Genomic DNA, 19,076 nt, shown 5'->3' with positions numbered 1-19,076 from the left:
TCATCCACAGATGCAGCGGCGTGTTAGTTCTCATTGGTTAGTTCCCACCCATTAGGTCTATTTGGTTGCCTGTGGTCAGATGTGAGTGCAAAGCAGAGCTCGGGAACAGCTTGCTAATTGTGTTTCAGACCTTCCCTGTCACTGATGTAGGAGTGAGGTCTAAAAAGGTTGCTCTGCCCCTGTTCTCAATCAAAGATAATCAGATTAAACAGCGCAGGAGATGTGTGTCTGTGCGTGTGCAAGTGTGTCTGTGTGCTTACCAATAAAAGGGGACTCCAGATTTGGAGACAGCCTTGACTCCTGCTGTTTGCTTTGTTCATTAAGAGGAGATGAGCAGATGGTTTGCTGGTCTGTTGTGCGGCGCACACATGCGGGCCACACACCCACACGCAAACACAAATACGCACATGCATGCTCGATCCTGTCACCTTAGCTTTATCCTCCATTTATCTTTTCCATTACACGTCTCTCGGCAGGACAATGCCACTCTGTGAGCTGCGAGGGGGGGGGGGCTCGTGTGTCCATGTGTGTGTTTGAGAAAGACAGAAAGGATACAAGGCAGTGTGAATGAAGTCACAAACCGAGCCTCTGAGGTGGTCATCTGAAAAAGCTGATGACTCACTCGCACATTGGCTTCTGTGAATCATTGCTATTCACTCGTCAGCCGCTCTGTATTCAGCAAGAATTGCTTGTAACCGAGGCATTGTTTTCATGCTGCTTATCTGCCCGTGTCCAGGAAACAAAACACGGCACATTTGGACAAGGTCGCGCGAGCGAAATTTGGCTACAAGCAAAGACTCGTTTCAGACAAATAAAGGTAAAGTAAAGTGGCTCTTCAGAAATGAGAGAATTCTTGCTAATTAGAAAAGGAAACAAAAGGTGATGTTAGAAATTTTTGAACCGAATGAGATTATTTATTACACATTAATTCCTTTATATATATAGTTTACAGAACATTTGATATGGTTTTGCACTGTTCCTTGCCAAACACTCACTGCATTTAGAGTCAGAATTATTTATGTATGTCTTTACAGGTTAAAATCCGTCCATAAATTCTAAGTTACTGCTAGATTAATGCAGGGCTGTTTTAAAAATTAGTCCGAAATAACAATTTGATTGATTTACTGTCACGCAGTTTTCAACCTGCAATAAACACTGGGCCTTATTTTCTTGTTTGTAATGCACAACCACAAACAGGAAGTCCAGTTTGTTTGCTTTTTTTTTTTTTTTTACTATTTATTTCAGGCCGTTCATCACCTCTCTGTCCCTTTTGCACATGATGTTCATAAGCAGCCATGCGTTCAGTTGTGAAATGAGGTAAAGAAAGAACGAAGCACTGCCACAAATTAATAAAAAGGATTTGTATTGTTTTGTATTGTCAAACGGTAACTACTGCAGAACATACACAATACAGGTCGTTTATTGACTGTACAACATGCCAATATGTTTTTGATAATAATAATAACCAAAAAATGATGACTATAGATATGTACACAACTCTGCTACAAGTTATATTCATCGCCTGTCCAGACAAACAGCAACAACAGAAAAGAAGGAAGAAAAAAAAAAATCAATAGCGGCCATTATCGTCTCTTCATCTATGAATCTAAAAATCTCGATTTAATGGAAACACAGTCAAACACATCGTCGGAATAAAATACTGTCTCCCCTCCCTCCGTGTGGCCGAGATTCTGTGATAAATGCAATAAATTAAAGAAAAAAAAGCAAGGTAAAAGTTTCCATTTTTTACTCTTGAAAATTGTAGGACGGGTCTCTGTTTCCATACTGCAGATCTGTGTGCGACTGAGCATGCCTGTCATATTTTTCATCCCTCCGGCTGCGTAAACCCATTCACGCCACCAGTCAGTTCATCCTTGTCTTCAGTACATCCCGGCGGCCTGCAGGAACACTCGGCCCTCTGAAAGCCACACACACAGAAACGCAGAGTCACAAACAAGCACGCTGGAGCGTTAAGAATAATACAAAATTAAATATTATAACAGTGAAAAGTCAGAGCAGCAATGCTGTACATTAATGATGAAAAGAGTCTGTAAACCTTCAGTGAATCGGACCGCCGCTAAGTTGGGCACAGTTGAAAGTGCATTTCAGGGCCTGATCCCTGTTTTGAGCGATAAAACTTCCTGGCACAAAGGAAAACCACATCCTGCCCGGCTGTCTGACAGACAATTCCCCTTTAAATGATTTATTACTGGGTGTTAATTATGCAAATGATGCCCAAACAAACTCGTCACGAGGACAATTAAGACAGCCGTTAATTAGTGGCCAGTTCCCTTCTTGCTTCACTGACATTCAATTAAAAAATTGCCTTAGAACAAGCGCGCTGTCTGGCGCGCGGCGGTCCTGGCGCGGCGCGGTGCAGAGGTGGGCCGCTGCCGTGCAACTGTTTGATGAGGCCGAGGCTATAGATCACAGTGGGCGCTCTCACACCCACCCCTTCTTCCCCCCCTACTGTTTAAAATATTACACATGGGATGTGATTTAATTCCTCCCGGCGAAGGCGATGATGTTTCTGATGTTAGAAGTGAAATGCGCGTCTCCGCTAAAAAGAGGAGCTCAGGTGAATCTCAGCCTCACTCTTCGGTTGGTGCGACTGCAAGTCACTCTGCTGAGATCTTTCTCAGTCAGCCGAGCAATAAAACAAGGAGGAGTGAAGCGGCTTAAAATCCCTGCAGCAGGGCCTCGCCGCCTTTTGCAAGTTTCACATTCGAAAGTCCGATGTTTGAAATTTGGCTTGATTGATGATTTTTATATTGGTAAAAGCTTCACATACTGCCCACAAATACATTAATGAAAGTGTATACTCGCAGTACAATAAAAGCAATTTGGTTTTCCTACCCTTACAATGTGTATATAAGAATACACATTGAGCAACAAGGGTCTTGCTCCTAGTTAGCTGCCATCTTGCGCCACGATTTTATAAGGAAGCGGCCTGAAAGTGGCCTCAATCCTTAGCAATCTTACAACCTGGACTTTAAATAGGTTATCATATGACAGTGGTGCGCTGCTTTTACTTAAGAAAAATAAACAAAAAAAATCTATTAAAGCTGAAAAATTCTTCTAAAATGGAAAAAATGAAAAATAAAATCAGAAGAAAATACTTCAAAACTTTTTAAAAATTATTCAAAAGATAAAGAAAACAAATACTTACAAAAAATAAAGTATTTTATTAATTTAAGGACTAAGGCCTCAAAACAATTAATCCAAAGATCCTAGTGAACTATGAGCCTCCTGTCAACACGACACTCTCACGGATCACTGCTAGCGTCGCGCACCTTGTACTGCAGCCTTGGTGTCCAGCCTGCTGTCCTCGTGGCCGCCGCCGCCGTCTGCGTCCTGGTTCACGGCTTCCGTGTGAGGAGGAACCGCCGATGACTGATGACCTGCGTTTGGGTCATTAATTCGTAACAGACACTTAATTACAAGCGGACAAACAGCCGAAGCTTTTGTTTGCGCTGGCAGACACGTCTGACATTCAATGGGAAAAATGAAAATTGCTCCCGCTGTGAAGCCCAATCATGAATCAAAGCAGGGAGGGAAAAAAACAAGATGCTTGCGATGCCTCCAGACGGAGGGATAGGGAGTGGGGGTGGGTGGGTGGGGGGAGAGGTTGAGTCGGTGCGCACCTGTGTGTGCGTTGGCAGTGTGCAGCAGCGTGTGCTCGGCCTGGTCGCGCAGCTTCACCTCCTCCTCCAGGGCCTCCTGGAGTCTCCTCTTACTCCTCTTCTCCTTCTTCAGGCGCTTCTGGATTAGGACTGAGCAGGAAAGAAAAGAGAGAAAAACACCATCAAATGATCTGCCGCTCCTGACTGATATATTCATTCGCTGCAATTGACTCTATTGACCTGACAGTGTGTTTATTATTGGTTTGTGTGCGCAGCCTCCCCTGCTTCCCGACCTCCTCCGGATCTTTACGTCGGGTAGAACTGCAGGAGGCTTTGAAGGCATTATGGGAGTGGAATGTTTGCTGTGCTCTCGGGGGTTCAACGCAGGGCGACATGATCAAAAGCCTTCATGTATCGGAGTCTGATTATTATTATTTTTAAAGTTTATTTCCATCACAAATTGCAAAGAGTGCGGCTCTTTTTTTTTTCGCGGAAACCGGCAGCCCACAGGTTTTGTGTACACGCCAAACTTAATTTAGTTGAGTGCGTCGCCGAAATCAGTGCAAATCACCCTTGCAGGTGCTTTGAAGGATAATTTAGGGTAGGTGTCCTCACTTAGTGGTCTAATTTCCTCAAGTAATTGGACATGCTGTCAGCTCAGACGTGCACCGGATGAGCATTGTGTCAAAAAAAAAAAAATCATCAAAAACATCACTTTGTCGTCTATCAAGACACAAGCTCAAATTTAACAGCTTCCCTTTAGTTTGATGTTAAAAAAAAAAAAACAACAAAAAAACAAGAGCCTGCCAAATGGACTGATACCTGGGGAAAAATAACTGACTGCCGCCGTCTGTTACCTCTGTTTTTCCTCACCTCTGTTCTTCTGCTCCATGCTCAGCTGCCTCTCCAAGGTCTCCCTCAGCTCCCGCTCTCGCACCAGCTCCATCTTCAGCTCCGTGCGCTCCAGCTGGTCCTGCTTCTCCTGCGCCCGCGCGTTCTCTATGGCAACCCTCAGCAGACCCTGCTTGGAGACACACAGGCGCGCATCAACAGGTTAGACACTGGACGAAAGGGCACGAAATGAAATTAAATGAAAAAAAAAACAGTGTTAAGTGACCCGGGGTGTCGAGCTGATGAATCTGCCGGGAGCAGACGGATTAAAAGGTGCGATTCAACGCGTGATAAATGGAGTCAGGTGTGGTAAAAAAAGAAGATGAAAAAAAAACGACACTTAATGCTTCCTTTCTCCTACAACAAAGACGGGCACAATCTGAGAAGCAGGTCAGCACACGCCCATCCCAATTACAGCTAAATGTCGGCCTCGTCTGCTATTTACCATTTCAGGAAATCCCAGAGAGTGTCTTCATCTCCCTTCCCATTCATCTCCGAGCATTATAATAATAATAAAGCCCCGGCAGAGCCTCACCTGGATGTTCGTGAGCAGGGTCTCTATGGAGGACAAGCCTTCCGGAAAGATGAAGGGAGCGTGGTGGAGACCCGCTGGGAGCTTCTGCCCCGCCGGGTAAGGCGCCCTCTCGCAGCTCTCCCTGCCTGACGGCGGCTTCTGGTAGGCTGCCTGTCTGTCACAGCTCTCCCTGCTGGCGTGAGTGGCCGCGGAGCCGCCGTCTGCGGGGCGCAGAGACATTTTCACGGTGAGCCGATCGGATCCTGGCGTGCAGTAATACGTTAAAAAACAACAACGACAAGGTTTTAGGAATTCGTTAGGTCAGATGATAGTTTTCAAATGAAAACGACGGTGCCAGTAGTTCTGTGTGGCCTTGACCATTATGTAGATAAACAGAGTGCATAGTTGTCGTTTTTCTCTCACATTTCTGCTCATGAGACTACATGCGGCACTGCGCACTTTGCGTTCAACTCCCGGTGAAAGTTTTTGGTAGATATCAAGGTGAAAACTGCAGTATGTCTCAATATTAATGAGCATATTTATTTTTAGTGGCTTCAGTGGACGAGCGCCGCAGTCAGGAATCATTAATGCAAAAGTCATGGACTAATGCACTTTTCGCTTCAGGCGACAAAAAAAAAAAAAAAAAAAAGAAAAAGCACTGAATGAAATGAATCAGCGTTCTCGTCTGAGCGGCTATGGCGAGAGGCATCTCCGAAATCTGTTAAGTCAAGCCACCAGTCAATAATGACACCATAACGACACCTTCCATTTAGTTATAAAACGCTCTAAACTCTTACAGTCGGCTCATTTCAGTCCAGCTGGAACAATCCCTGAAAAGTGTTGCGCCAAATAAATTGCAACTACTGCCGTAAACAAACATACGCTTGTATTTTTATTTCATTATTTATTTTTTTAATATCCCCATTCAGGCTTTGAGTTACTCTAAAATCTGCAACAGAAACCTCGTCCACGGGGCTGCGATCGCAACTTCCAACATTCTGCAGCTTTGGAATAAATTAAATTAGTCGTAAAGTTCTAAATACCAACAGTAAAACGCTGTTTACACTAATTACTCTGAGGCGCGTATGCGTGCACAGGAGCCCTGGTCTGGGGTTGGGGGATAAGGGGTGGTGGTGGTGGTGGTGGGGGGGGGAAATGTGGTTACCCTTTATTAGATGGCACTCTGCCTATTGATAATGCATCACAGCTTGACTTCTCTAGTAAAAAAAACAACCAAAAAAAGCCAGCTAAGAAGCTGCATTATGGATGACCATCTGTTTCTAAACCTGAGAACTGTGTGTTCCCGACTCGTGACGGTGGGGGAGATGAAGATTAGCTATTTTCTGCATTTCCCCCCCCCCCTCCGCTCCCCACCACTCGTGCTGCACCCTGACTGGCGTCTGCCGAGGACGGAGAGACGTCCGCGGGAGAGAGAAAAAAAACAAAAAAAAAACCCGGGCGAGTCGTCGGGCCGGTGCGCAGACGTGCGACCACATCTGGCACTTTTCTCCGTCTGTGACAAATGACGGCGTTTTCTCCACTTAGCTGACCGCAGCATCTTCTGCTCCAAATCCGCCTCCCTCCCCACCTCCCGCCAACCCCACCCCAGCCTGCTCAGCCTGGGCCGCACGTCTTGGCAACTGTCACATTCAAGGTGTTTCACAGATGAGGAGCAGCCTCCTCTCCCTCGCCGCCCCTTCCCCTTCTTCTTCTTCTCCTCGCTGCCTCTTACTTGCTAAAAGCATTGCTCTGTAGAGAAAGGTAATTAGCAGGTGCTGGCGAACTCAGCGGAGGGCATCCAACTACACTCCCGTGGCTCACATACAGACACACACACACACACACACACACACACACACACACACACAAATGCGTAGCCGCTGAAGTGCGCAGTCAGCAGCGTGGGCTCCCCAGGCTCCTTGGATGTGACTGATCCTTTATTGAGTTACTGTTTTACGCCTACTTTACCTCACACTCGCAGGCGCGCACGCACGCACACACACACATGCGTTTAGCATCCACACACACACACACACACACCAGGCTGCCTGGGCGTTTGATCATTTACCCATCTCCCTAACCAAGGTCACTGTCTGTTTTTTCCCTCTTTTCTCCCAACTTCATCTCTCTTATTCCTCTCTCAGCCGTCGTCCCCGGGGCTAATGAACTTCACCATGTGAAGACTGCCAGTCAGCGGAAGAGACGGGTCGGAGGGAGGAAGGGAAGGAGACAGAGAGAGAGAGGGAGAGTAGGAGAGAGAGAACAAAATTCTGCTGATGTTTGGTTAATGGGAGTGAGGTGTCAGGGATGGCCTCTGATCTCTGCTGCATGGATACGTTGTTCAAAGAGCACCGAAACAGCACACACAGCCAAAACCGGCTCTTGCACACACACACACACACACACACATACACACACACACACTCTCAGAGATTATCATACAATAGATTGATAGAGTGACAGGCCTGAAGTGCGCTTTGAAAACGCCGCTCAATTCATTATAAAGCTCTCCTGTGATGTTGTAGGTCAAACACAAAAGCCCCCAGATCCGCCCAACGCCGTCCCCATTTGCATGCGGCAAAATCAATTGGGAATCAATTGCATAAATGCAACGTGTGATGCATGGCATTCACGTTGCTGGTGCCATCACCGCTTTGTCAATATGTTCACAGATACCTGACAGCGTCCCAAACCTCAGCGCGGGGGGGGGGCCTTTGTGATTTGGAGATTCGATTACTGAATAATGCGATTCAGTATTAGAATACATTTACGCCGGGGCGCGTGCACACACATACAAACCCCCGGCTCCTCTCGCCGCGGATTTCTGCTGACTGTTTGTCCTTGAGCAGTCCTCATTAAGCTAATGCAAACCTCCCTGACAGGGAGAACCAAACAACTGACGTTGCAGCACCGTGGCAACACGAGCCCTAACGACAGGGAGGCGGTCGTTATGCAGATGAGGTCCGGCTCGGAGCGCGGGAGGCCGCCCGGCTCGTTAGGGCCACGGCCCGGCAAATGGCTCGCTAATGTAACAGTGCTTGCCGGTCTAATGGAGCCCTGTTTTGCAGAATTATTTGTCTTTGCTTTCCGCGGGAGGCCCGCGTGAAGGGGAGGCCACATGCAGCGAAGGAAGAGGAGGAGGAGGAGAAGGAGGAGGAGGAGGAGGAGGAGGAGGAGGAGAGACGGCGTGAATCCTTATCGACCCGCCAGCGAAGACAACGCTGCTTTTCCTTTTAAAAGAGGCTTCGACTTTTTTTTTTTTCGGAATAGTGTAAAATAAACCATCTGACAGGGATCCTGGGTGGCAGAGATGGATGGGCCGCTTAAAAACTGCCTGCTTGTTGCACCCTATTGACCGACTCGCTGAAAGGCGATTGATTTGCGCCAGAAATAATCATTACCCTTGATAATTGTTGAGTGATTAATGGCTGTAATAAAAAAGGAAGAGTGAGAAAGGGACATGATGACGAGCCGGCTCGCACTCATAATCAGCCGACGGGATATTAAAATCACAAGTACAGACTGGACTGGAATGACTTTTTTTTGACTCTCGGCTGCGTTTCTATACAAACCTCTGTCACAGTGGCTCCTCTTGTTCTCCTTGCTGTGCTCCACCGAAGTCACATCGGACTCCCGCACCCCCTGGCCAACACCAGGAGAGTGTCCCAGCACAGCGTGACCCAACGGCAGGCCATTGTCCAGTAGGTCTGAAATCAAAAAAATTGTAAAATACAACTGACGGCTGTGCCAGATGTGTCCGTAGAGCTAAATCGTTGTTAGCATATTTTTCTTTCTTGCTTGGGTTTAGCACGTACGTGTGTTTTCTGCAGCGCGCTCCGTGTGAGATGGAGAGCTCGACACGCTGCTGCTGTGATTGGATGACATCTGAGCTTCCTCCAATGAGGGAGAAGGGGAGGGGCTGTCGCGCATTCGCTCCTACAGGAAGAAACAAAAACAGACCAAAGTGAAATAAAGAGAAATTCTGTTTTGATACCTGACAATTTTTAGATTGTTAGATATAAAAGGGGAAAAAAGTGGACAGTTGGGTGTAGCTATTTTAATTGTGCTGAAAACACAGCATCAGTCTTCTTTAGTCCTGTTGCTGCATCTGAACATCAGTGTGTTCACCATATCAAGGTTAAATATCAGTATTGCTCCAATTTCATCATAGCAGTAAAATGCAAGTTAACGCAAGTCGAGCAATTTTTTTTCTGAAATCTTTCACACTAATGTGTCAGAAAGTCAATATACGCCATGAAATACCAACCATCTACAACAACAAATGTCTCCAAAAAGCTTGTTATCAATTTGCCGAACAATACCCGAGCCTTGTCAGAAAATCTCTGGGAGCCGGCCCAGCGTTGGGGAAACAATGGTCCGCGTCGTTAACTCTAGGACCGGAGATGATATTTCCTGCCGCTGATCGGGACGCGGGGTAAGACCCGACGTCGGTGACGTCACAACATATTTCCAGATGTTCCGAGTTCTTTTTCTAACTCGCCAAAACCACCTTGTAATTCACAGCTTCGCACAAAAGAAAAGCCGCACATTGACCCGCTAACGTCCGTCCGACGACGCGACTGCAGAACAGCTCAATGTGTGTCACATGACACCTGATCCAGGTGAATAAATGAATGAATGAATGAATGAATGAATGAATAATCCCCAGAGCGTGGTGCTGGGCCTCTGAGCCTCACTCACCTTGATGACGGAGGTGGGAGCCCTGGTCAGGTGCTTGGCGTGGAGCTGCGCCACGTTGGCCATGCTGGCCAGTGTGCTCAGTCGGTTCATCTGGCCCATGGCCATGGAAACGGAGGCCGGCGCCAGGCTGGCAGGGATCAGGGGATGTGACATCATCATGAAAGGTAACTGATCCAGAACTGGAGGGGGTAAAACAAAAAAAAAAGAAGAGATGAAAATATAAGACAGATTAGTTAATTATTTTATTTTAAAATTGCTGTGGCTTTTCCAGCTTGCTGCTAGTGTTCCCTTTATCAGTCTCACAGTTCGACATTCTTTAGTTACTATATAAAGAACGCCATGAAAAAAAAAAGTTACCCATTCACTGAAGTCTTAAGCCAAAATGCAAATTTATCACAATCTGTCTTGTATGTTGGGACCACTCACATAGACTCTGACCACATTTATTTTATAAAATGGAGAAGAAAAGTATGTTTTTTAATTAGATAAAAGTGGCTAAAAACAAAATTGTGTTTTTATCTGATATTAACGCAGATTTATACGGACACAAGCAGCAGATCCACTAGTGAGGAGGTGGGCTTATTCCAGAGCGCATTTCTTTATGGTTTTTGCCCTGATATCAAGAGCGACATCAGAAAACAGGCGTCATTAACGTTAACATTTTTGTTGCAATGTGCTTTCATACCATTCGACGCGACTGAACCTCACGGACTAAAAAATAAGAAGCCGCGCAACCTTCCTCCCTTCTAAAAGGTGGCTCGCCGTCTCTTTATCTCCCTCTCATGGCATATTTGCCCGTCAGCGCTGGAGAGCTCTCGTCTGCTCGTCGGCGGACGGCTGAAACCGGTGAAACCGGACACCCGACGTTATTCCTCTGTGAAGTCAACATTACCTGGATGACTGCTCCGCTTCTAAACAACAACTCAGGAATGCGCGGTGGAGAGTCGGGAGAGGTGGAAGAGGAGGAGGAGGAGGAGGAGGAGGAGGGAAAAGGTGAGCACATGAGAGGGGGATCGAGGAACATTCTGTTCATTACAAGACGAGGATGTAAAGATGCCGACGGCCCCGGTGCGTTGCCGCAACACTTTAAAAAAAACGCGGCACCTGAAAAAACAAGCGAGCCGCTCTGGAATTAAGAGAGACCGGCGCAGCTTTCTCCTCCGAACTTGACAAAAATCCAGCACCTTTTCTTATTTTTTTCCCCCTTTTTTTCAGCCACTCCGAAGAACCAAACTCCTATTATCCCGGCCAATCTGTTGTTGGCGTTCCTCTCTCCAAGACAGGCGCTGCCGCCGCTATCTCTTAGGAAAATCCTTCCTCACAACAGCACCCTAGCGGGTTGTTGCGCTCCCTCTATTCATGAAACAAACAATCCTGTCGAGGAGGAGTGGGGGGGAAAGGGGGAGGGGGAGGAGAAGGAGGGAGGGAGGTAGAAAATGACATAAATATTTATCATTTAATAAAAGGGAAAAACAAAAAACAAAAGAAACACGGGGAGGAAGTGGAACAAAAGAAGCTGATGGCAGTCCTGGTGCTGGGCCAGCAATGCACGCTGGGTAATTATAAACACAAAAGGGGGGGAGAGAAGGAAAAAAAAATAAAAGTCTTGGACTCCACTCTGCACAATTGTCACAAATAAAAAAAAAGAACAAGTGCATCGGAACAAAAAAGAAAAAGAGGGGCTATCTGAAGCGGGGAGATGAAACGGAGCGGCGAAGAGGAGGCAAAGTGAGAAATAAAGAGCGAGGCGTCGACTTCACGAGATGGGCTCACTGGACATATGTGCAGCGCTTTGTGCATTTGGCAGATTAGTCCCTCACTTGCCCAGAGCAGAAACCAATCCAAACAAAAGAGGCGTCTGAATGGCGCTAAATAACCAGATGCTCCGACAATCAAGCTGCAGCCAAACATTAAGCCCGGGTTGGAAAGCAGTGCTCTACTTTTTCCTCCCGGTCCCGCCCTCCTCCTCTTTCTCCTCCTCCTCCTCCTCCTCCTCCTCCTCCTCCTCCTCCTCCTCTTCCTCCTCCTCGACCGACCATGATTCCATCTCTGCTCTTACTCTCCCCTTCTGTTTTTTTCTCGTCGTTTTTAAAAACACTTTTATTTCACACCCCCGTCCCTTCACTCACTCACACACACACACACACACACAACACACACTCTCCCTCTATCTCTGCCCTGCCATCAATCTTTCTTATGTTTCATTAAAAAACATCAAAAGTCAAAGTGCCTCTCTCATGTTTATCCAAACAAGCCATTACTGTAAACAAACAGTTACTGTAAATTTCCCAGAAGGTCTTGTTAAATGCAGAAATGGCCGCTCCCTGCTCTTCCTCCGGCCCATAAGGTGTCACACTCAGCATTTGCCCCGAATGTGTGTGTGCGTGTGTGTGTGTGTGTGTATGTGTGTGTGTGTGTGTGTGTGTGTGTGTGTGTAATCTGAGATTGCCTTTGTAGTGGTTAAAGCCCTTGTAGGGGCCCATCCTTCCCATAAGGCCGTGGGTGGCGGTATGGAAAAAACACATTGTGCTTACCGTGTGCGTGTGTGTGTGCGCGCCCCTGCGTGCGTGCGTGCGTGCGTGCGTGTGTGTGTGTGTGTGTGTCTTTCATCATATGTATGCCTGCACTCTGCCTCTGCACGTGTGTGTGTGTTTGTGGGTGCGTGCGCGCTTCCATTTGACTCCATCATTAACAGTGATTAAGCTTTACAGGTTTACAATAGCTGGTGGTAACCATGCCACCTAACTGTGCGCAGATGCTGGCGGTCGTAACCGAGCGTATACAATGGCAAACAACGCCGAAGCTGTTTACAGAGACGGCTCGCCGACGGACGCCCTGATGCCCCCCCCCCCCTCATCAACACACACACACACTTTTCTTTCTTGCTTTTTTTGGGGGGGGGGGAGTAAAATTTCTCCCCCTGCAGCCTCGCGGGTCACACGGTGGCGGCGGCGTGTTTGTGTCTCCCTGGTTGATCGTGTATTCCACACAGGCTCCCATAAGCCCCGTCATCTGTCTAAACACACAGATGTCGCTTTAACCTGTCGATAACAGTGTGTGTGTGTGTGTGTCGGGGGGGGGGGCGGTCGCGTCTGATTTGTTTGCGGCGCCGCGTGTGCCTTGCCTCGCGCGTGAGCACACGTGCACGGGTCCAAGCGTTGCGTCCATCCCCATCCCCGCCATCGATTGGCCGGCATTTGTCGTTTGCATTCAGGATAGTGAATTAGAGTGAAGACTATTGATCGGCCCTCAGCTTCTCATCTTATTCATCTCTCTATCGTGCCGCCGCGCTCGCGCTCGACCCCGCTGGTCCTGAGCTGCCTCCGCGGCTCTGCCGCAGGTTTGGGAGAAGGGAAAGGAGGAAAGAGTTTTGTGTTTTCTTTTTAAAAATATTGTTTGGATTAAAATATTGTCTTCATGCTAAGTGAGTACCTAAAAGAACTAGAATGATTCTAGGCTTTCTAGCATCAACACTGTGATTTTTGCAGGTACAAGGTTTGAGTGTATTCATCCACCTTTGTGTTTTTTTTTCCATTTCACAGTACAGACGCTGTTTAATGTTCAAGATTCACTACCGGGCTCCAGGTTTCTGATCCTAATCCAAACGAGCCAACTCAGATACACATTTTATAAAAAAAGGTCCAGTGTGTTAAATTCAAGGGAATGAGTTTGTTTGAAATTGAATTACAAAAATAGATCTTGATGTTTTGTTTTGTTAGATGAACCTACTGTACAGCGGCAGTGTGATGCAAGAGAGACGTGAGACCAAGTTCAGAAAACAGCGATTCAAAATATTTTTCAGTCTGCTTTCTTACCGCTGCACGATGCTAAATTGGACACACTGGGGCCTTTAAACCACTGTGAACATCTGACGCCACCGCTGCGGCTTGTGTTTTGTTTTTTTGGTGTGTGTGGGTTTTTTTTTAAAACTCTCTCAGAGAAAACAAGCGGGCCGGGAAGGTGATGTCACATCCCGGTTTCCATCTCATGGGGTTGCGCGGCCACAACATACACACAGCTGCTCGAGGTCTTATTGACATTTCATCGGGGGGACAAACAAACAAACTGTGCCAGCGCGTTAGCCGGCGCTCATTAAAACGCGCCACACTTCTCGCGGCTCACCCAGGCCGGGGTTGTGATCGCCGTTCTCTCCGTTGGGCCCGCCGTGCTGCTGGCTGCTGGTGTAGCTGGCCATGGCCTCCAGCTTGATCTTCTTGGCCAGGGCGGACAGATCTGCGAGGAGGGGCGGAGGAGATATAGAGAGGAATGGGGTGGGGGGGGAAAGACAGAGAGAAAGAAAGAAACGAGAAGGAATCAATAAGGGGGCTGATCAATGGTCCCGGTGGAGGATTAGAGCGGCAGGCAGTGGGGGTTGTCATGGGAAGACAGAGGCCAGCCATTCATTCTGACTGCACCGCTGCACCGGCTATTTAGTCTGCTGGGTGTGGGTGTGGGGGGGGGATCAGCGGTGATAGGAACAAGCCCAGACATCCATCTCACCCACACGGGGGACGTCGCAGCCCACGGGGCGGCGCGCGGAATGACACTCGGCGGCGGCGGCGGCGGCGGCGCCACCTTGAAGCCACAAAGTGCTTTGTTAACAGTGCGAGTGCGACGCAGCGGGGAGATAAAGGCAGGGGGAGGCTTGAAAAGGTGCCATAATACAGCCGATATTCAGATCTTTATTCCTCCCGTCAATCGCACAAAGCGGAGCGGCTTAGCTACGATTAACCGTCCCCGGAGTTTGTTTAGTTAGCCCGCTGTTTACAGCCTCCTGTCAAAACGACAGCTTTCAGCTTCCTCTTTTGGAAGGAGACAATGACTGGGTGGTATCAGAGGGTGGAGCTATCTCGTTAGGGCTGGGAATAGGCATCGGTGCCCCTAGTGACATCATTAAGGGGCAATTTCCAAAACGGTGTTTTTATATCGCGCATTCTCTGAAAGATGGAGCGAGGAGAAGCTAAGAAGGTCGCACTCTCTCATTTTTGCCAAGTTCACCAGCAGGCTAGAGACACTTCGCTAGCTGCGTTTCCATTACCCCTAGAACTGCCTAAAAGCTAAATATCGCAATGAAAAACTTCAAAGAACCTCTCAAATATCGCTGAAAGTCTCATGAGGTGGTTTTTCAGACGCATCGATATAGAGGTACATTCGCATTTACACGTCACAGGACGTGACGCACGGGGGTCACGTGACCAGTTCACTTCAAGTGCAAATGGCGCGTTATGTTTGTACGGAGGAGGAGACGGAATCTTTTTTTTTTTGCAAACAATCAATGATAAAAAATATAACAACCATTCTTGACAGCAAACAAACAAAAGCAAACGTAATCCTCGTGAACCTTTTCAGCTTATGCGCTTCACACCATTAAATGGAAACACCTGCAAATCGCAATTTTACTTTGTCGAAATTTTAGAAAGATCACTTTTGTTTTGCGAAAAACTGTCGTGGCAACGCAGCCACACTGTTAGGAAACACCAGTGAGGTGAATTTCACATGACACTGGGCCTTTAATGGGGGTTGTGCACTCCAGGCTGATGTGAAATTTAGAGTGACAAGACAGGGCGGTGGGGAGGGGCCCCGAGCCCCCTCTTTTATTTCTTTAATTTGCCTCTTGGACCTCCGAAGGTAGTTTGACCCGGCGGCGGCAGCGGCCGCCTTCAGATCTCCGTCTTGCGCCTCAGAAAATTAAATATCTTTGCCGCTAATGCGGACAAACAGGGCGAATTATTAAAGCAGGACAACCGGCGCAACTGTACAAACAACGAGGGAGGAAACGCAAACAAAAAGCGTAAGTCTTAATTTCCTGATCTTGGGAAACGTCAGAAAACTTGCAACTCCCAGCGGAGCCAGTTGGGATTTCTTTTCTTTTTTTTAATTATTATTATTCCCCCCCCCCACTCCCCTCCACCTCCTTTACACAACACATTGTGTGAGGCGAAGAGCCCGCCGGACGAGAAGACAACCACAACAAATTGTCCCTTTTCTTCCCGTCCTCTGCTCCCCCTCCTCCTCCTCCTCCTCCTCCTCCACCTCTTCCTCCCTGCTCTCCTCCCATCCCCTCTCCTTACTTTACCTTTTCAAATGTCAGCATCACAGCGGGACATGAGCCACCGTGTTGCGTGTGTGTGTGTGTGTGAGCAAGGGGATGGTGGTGGTGGTGGGGGGGCGGGGGGGGACAGACAGAGACTAAGGAGGATCACATCAAAGATTTCCTCCTGCCTTTTACGCCCAAATGTCCTCCGTCTCCCTCCCGCTCTCTCATGTGGCCGGCTCTAATCAGCGGTGCTGACATTGCCGCCGTGCCCTCTCCTTTGGTGGAAAAGACTCTTTTCCCACTGAGGAAGATGCTCTTGAACGCCCAGCGCAGGCACAATGCACACACGCGCGCACACTCGAACACCTTTGAACGGCGAGAGGAAGCGACTCTAACAGAAAATGGCTTCTTTTGAGGCGGAGAATGAAAAGATCAGGTTGCAGCGAGGAGCACAAAGCCAAGGGCAACTTTGAGAGCGGCGAGGTGCCAACAATTACTTTTCTCCCTTTCACTTTGCTGCAACACACAAACAGCAAACGCGCGTGCGCGCGCACACACGCGGGGAGCGCCGCACGACAGGGACTCTCAAACGCGCGGCCGTGCGCAATGAGAACCAGCGGTGCCGTGGCCTTTAGCGCACTTGACTAACACACATTCTGACGTTTTTCAGACACATTTTGGTCTCCACCTCGCGTCTCTTCGTCAGGAAAAACCGCGACAATTAACCTCGAAACACCCCCCCCAAATTCGTTCGTGGAATTTAATTCAGTCTTGTACGACGCAACAACAAAAAAAGTTTGTCCTCTTTAGTTGTGCTTTGAAAGGCGGCGTTTCAAAGTTGATTGTTTGTATTCGCAGTGGCCACTTGACTCATTCAGAATGGAAGGAAACTTGCCAGCCGCTTTCTCGTGCATCAGCAGCGTGTATGCTAATTCCTTTCCTCATCGACGAGCGAGCGGCTCGCCTCGCACAGCCACACCTCCTCATGCCGTGATGACGGGTGAAATGTGTCATCATGTCAAGGCTGCAGTGGAGGTAGAAGGAGGAGGAGGGCATCCATTTGGTGGCTTTGGTGTAGTTTTTTTTTTTTAACTTACAAAGTATTTTAACTTTGTCTTATTCAAGACTTTTTTTATATAGAAATTTTATATATATATATATTTTTAAACATAAAAAGCACGTGTCAGCACCAGCCAGACAGCTATTCCTAGGAATGAATGATTGGGTAAATCTGAATTTCAAATGTTTACATTTTAAAATATGGACAATTTAATTCATTTAAATTTGTTGGAGTTAGAGTGTAATTACAGTGTAATTGATAAAGCTTGAAAACAGGACTTCATATTGATGTGATCTTCTCGCTGCTGGTAGGGTGTGTGTGTGTGTGTGTGTGTGTGTGTGTGTGTGTGTGTTTGTGTGCGTGCGTGCACGTGATATGGCCCCTATGTATTTTACGTGTGGTAAGGCCTGGGTGGTTACCTGCAGGGGGCATGATCCCAGCATGCATCAGACCGCTGTGGGACAGCATGTGGTGCGTCCCGCCCTCTGTCACACTCTGCAGCCTCTTGGGCGGTCGTCCGGGCCTCGAGCTGCGGGCAGAGAACACACGGCAGCGCTGGTTATTAAGCGCTTTTAAGACTCGGCCTCTCCAGCTCGTCGGTTGGGTGGTGGGTGGCCCGGTTAGAGAAACTGTCCTTCAGTCCAGGGGGTGGGGAGGTGGGGGGGGAGAAAAAAAACAAAAAACAAAAACCCCTGTGATCCTGCTGACGTGTCGACAAGCGGTGGAACACTGAAACCCGACCGGTTCCAGGAAGGCTGCGCTGCAGCAAATCTGACGTCCCCGTGGATACGAGCAAGCAAAAAAGGAGTTTCCCTATGGCATCAATAAAGCACCTCATTACTGTTCAGCTTACTCATTCATTTGTTTGCTTATTAAATGTGTTTGCGCGCCTCCTTCCCGCTACCCTCCATCCAGCCCTTCCCTCCCTCCATTTGGTCATTCACTCCCCTTCCTCCCCAGCCATGTCAAAATAAAAGGCCGCCGCTCCGAGCGCATTCCCACGCTTTGATTGAGCCAGGCGTGCTCAATCAATCGCGCAGGAAGTATGCGAAAAGCTGTCAAACATCACTTTGGCTCTGACTAAACGCTGTGAATGTCCCGACAGGGGAAATGACACGGGCCGCGTCAGGCTTAATGGCAAGCGGCGCGGCTCGTCTCCTTTTATGGCGGCCTGACACTGGATAACGCGGGGCGTGTGGGCGACTTGTGCGCGTCTGCGTGCGTGCGTGCGTGCCTGCGTGCGTGCGTGTGTGCGCGTATTTGTGCGCGCACGTGCCGCGTTAAATGACAGAATAGACGAAGAGGAGGCGAGTGAAGAAAAAAAAAACACACGGAAGGAGCGAGAAAAACCAACAGCAAATATGGAGGAGGGAAAAGAGGAAGGGAGGGAAGCGAGGCGATTCAAAAGACGAGTGAGAATAGGTGGAGGTGGGTGGGTGGGTGAGGGGGGGATAGACCGGGATCAGCGGCAGCTTCCTAGCGTGGGGTGTCTTAGAGCAGATTTTAATTAGAATCTAATCCAGCCGTCATTAAAGCCCCATAAACGAAGCTGTCAGTCAGGAGATTAATGGCACCTCATTTGCATATTGCATATAATTCATCAATTACCCAGCAGAAAGGACCAATCCCCTGTTGACACACCCACTGGCTGGGAAAGGGGGGTGGAGGTGGAGGGGGGTGGGGGGGATGGAGAGACAAAAAAAGACAGAGCGATTGTGCCGTCGCAAACTGTGGGAGAAAAAACAGGTAGGCTGCCGCGCATGTGGGTGAGCGCGCGCATGCACGCCTGCCTGCGTGCACGGGCGCACATGCACGTGTGTCAGCCGCGTGAGTGTGTGTGTGTGTGTGTGTGTGTGTGTGTGTGTGTGTGCTTAAAGTGTTCAAAGGTTAATTTGATGAGCCGATGAGCTCCACAGTTCCTGCCCTCGGTTTTAATGAGTTGTTATTATTGTCTCTTATTATGGGCCCAGACCGACTGGGATGTGACAGCTGACATCAGATATCGTTCACACACACACACACACACACACACATGGGCACATGCGCAGACTCACACCCGCGCGCTGGGCTGCAGAGACACACACACACACACTCAGGTAGACGTTCAAATATTCACACATGCAACTCGACAGGGAGGGAATTTGCGTTGCGTCGTTTGTGCGTCGATTCAGTTGTGAAGTGGCACTCGCGCGGCGCCGGCGCTCGACGGAGCGCATGCAGAGCGGCACTCGACGTTCCACAAAGGCAGGA

The 19,076-nt window shown here is 48.3% G+C and overlaps 1 protein-coding gene across 4 annotated transcripts in view; it reads right to left on the bottom strand.

The window, feature by feature from the left end:
* Positions 1-1,346: 1,346 nt before the first annotated feature.
* dachc (dachshund c) overlaps positions 1,347-19,076 on the bottom strand; it is a 25,226-nt gene continuing 7,496 nt past the window's right edge. Inside the window, exons 2-11 of one of the 4 annotated variants that reach the window (XM_076038300.1) lie at positions 17,246-17,355; positions 13,852-13,962; positions 9,730-9,908; positions 8,844-8,964; positions 8,601-8,735; positions 5,050-5,291; positions 4,497-4,647; positions 3,645-3,773; positions 3,294-3,401; positions 1,347-1,918 (exon numbers count right to left, since the gene is read on the bottom strand). In XM_076038300.1, the coding sequence (XP_075894415.1) occupies positions 1,881-1,918; positions 3,294-3,401; positions 3,645-3,773; positions 4,497-4,647; positions 5,050-5,291; positions 8,601-8,735; positions 8,844-8,964; positions 9,730-9,908; positions 13,852-13,962; positions 17,246-17,355 (1,324 nt within the window). In that variant the 3' untranslated portion in view covers positions 1,347-1,880. The remainder of the gene's footprint in view (positions 1,919-3,293; positions 3,402-3,644; positions 3,774-4,496; positions 4,648-5,049; positions 5,292-8,600; positions 8,736-8,843; positions 8,965-9,729; positions 9,909-13,851; positions 13,963-17,245; positions 17,356-19,076) is intronic. The other 3 variants (XM_076038301.1, XM_076038302.1, XM_076038303.1) reach the window with 3 other exon arrangements.

This window comes from Nelusetta ayraudi, unplaced genomic scaffold (genome assembly GCF_046127955.1).
Source record: "Nelusetta ayraudi isolate G7.1 ecotype Tasmania unplaced genomic scaffold, CSIRO-AGI_Nayr_v1 ptg000056l, whole genome shotgun sequence".
NCBI lineage: Eukaryota > Metazoa > Chordata > Actinopteri > Tetraodontiformes > Monacanthidae > Nelusetta > Nelusetta ayraudi.
This window is presented reverse-complemented; position numbering and strand designations above follow the sequence as displayed.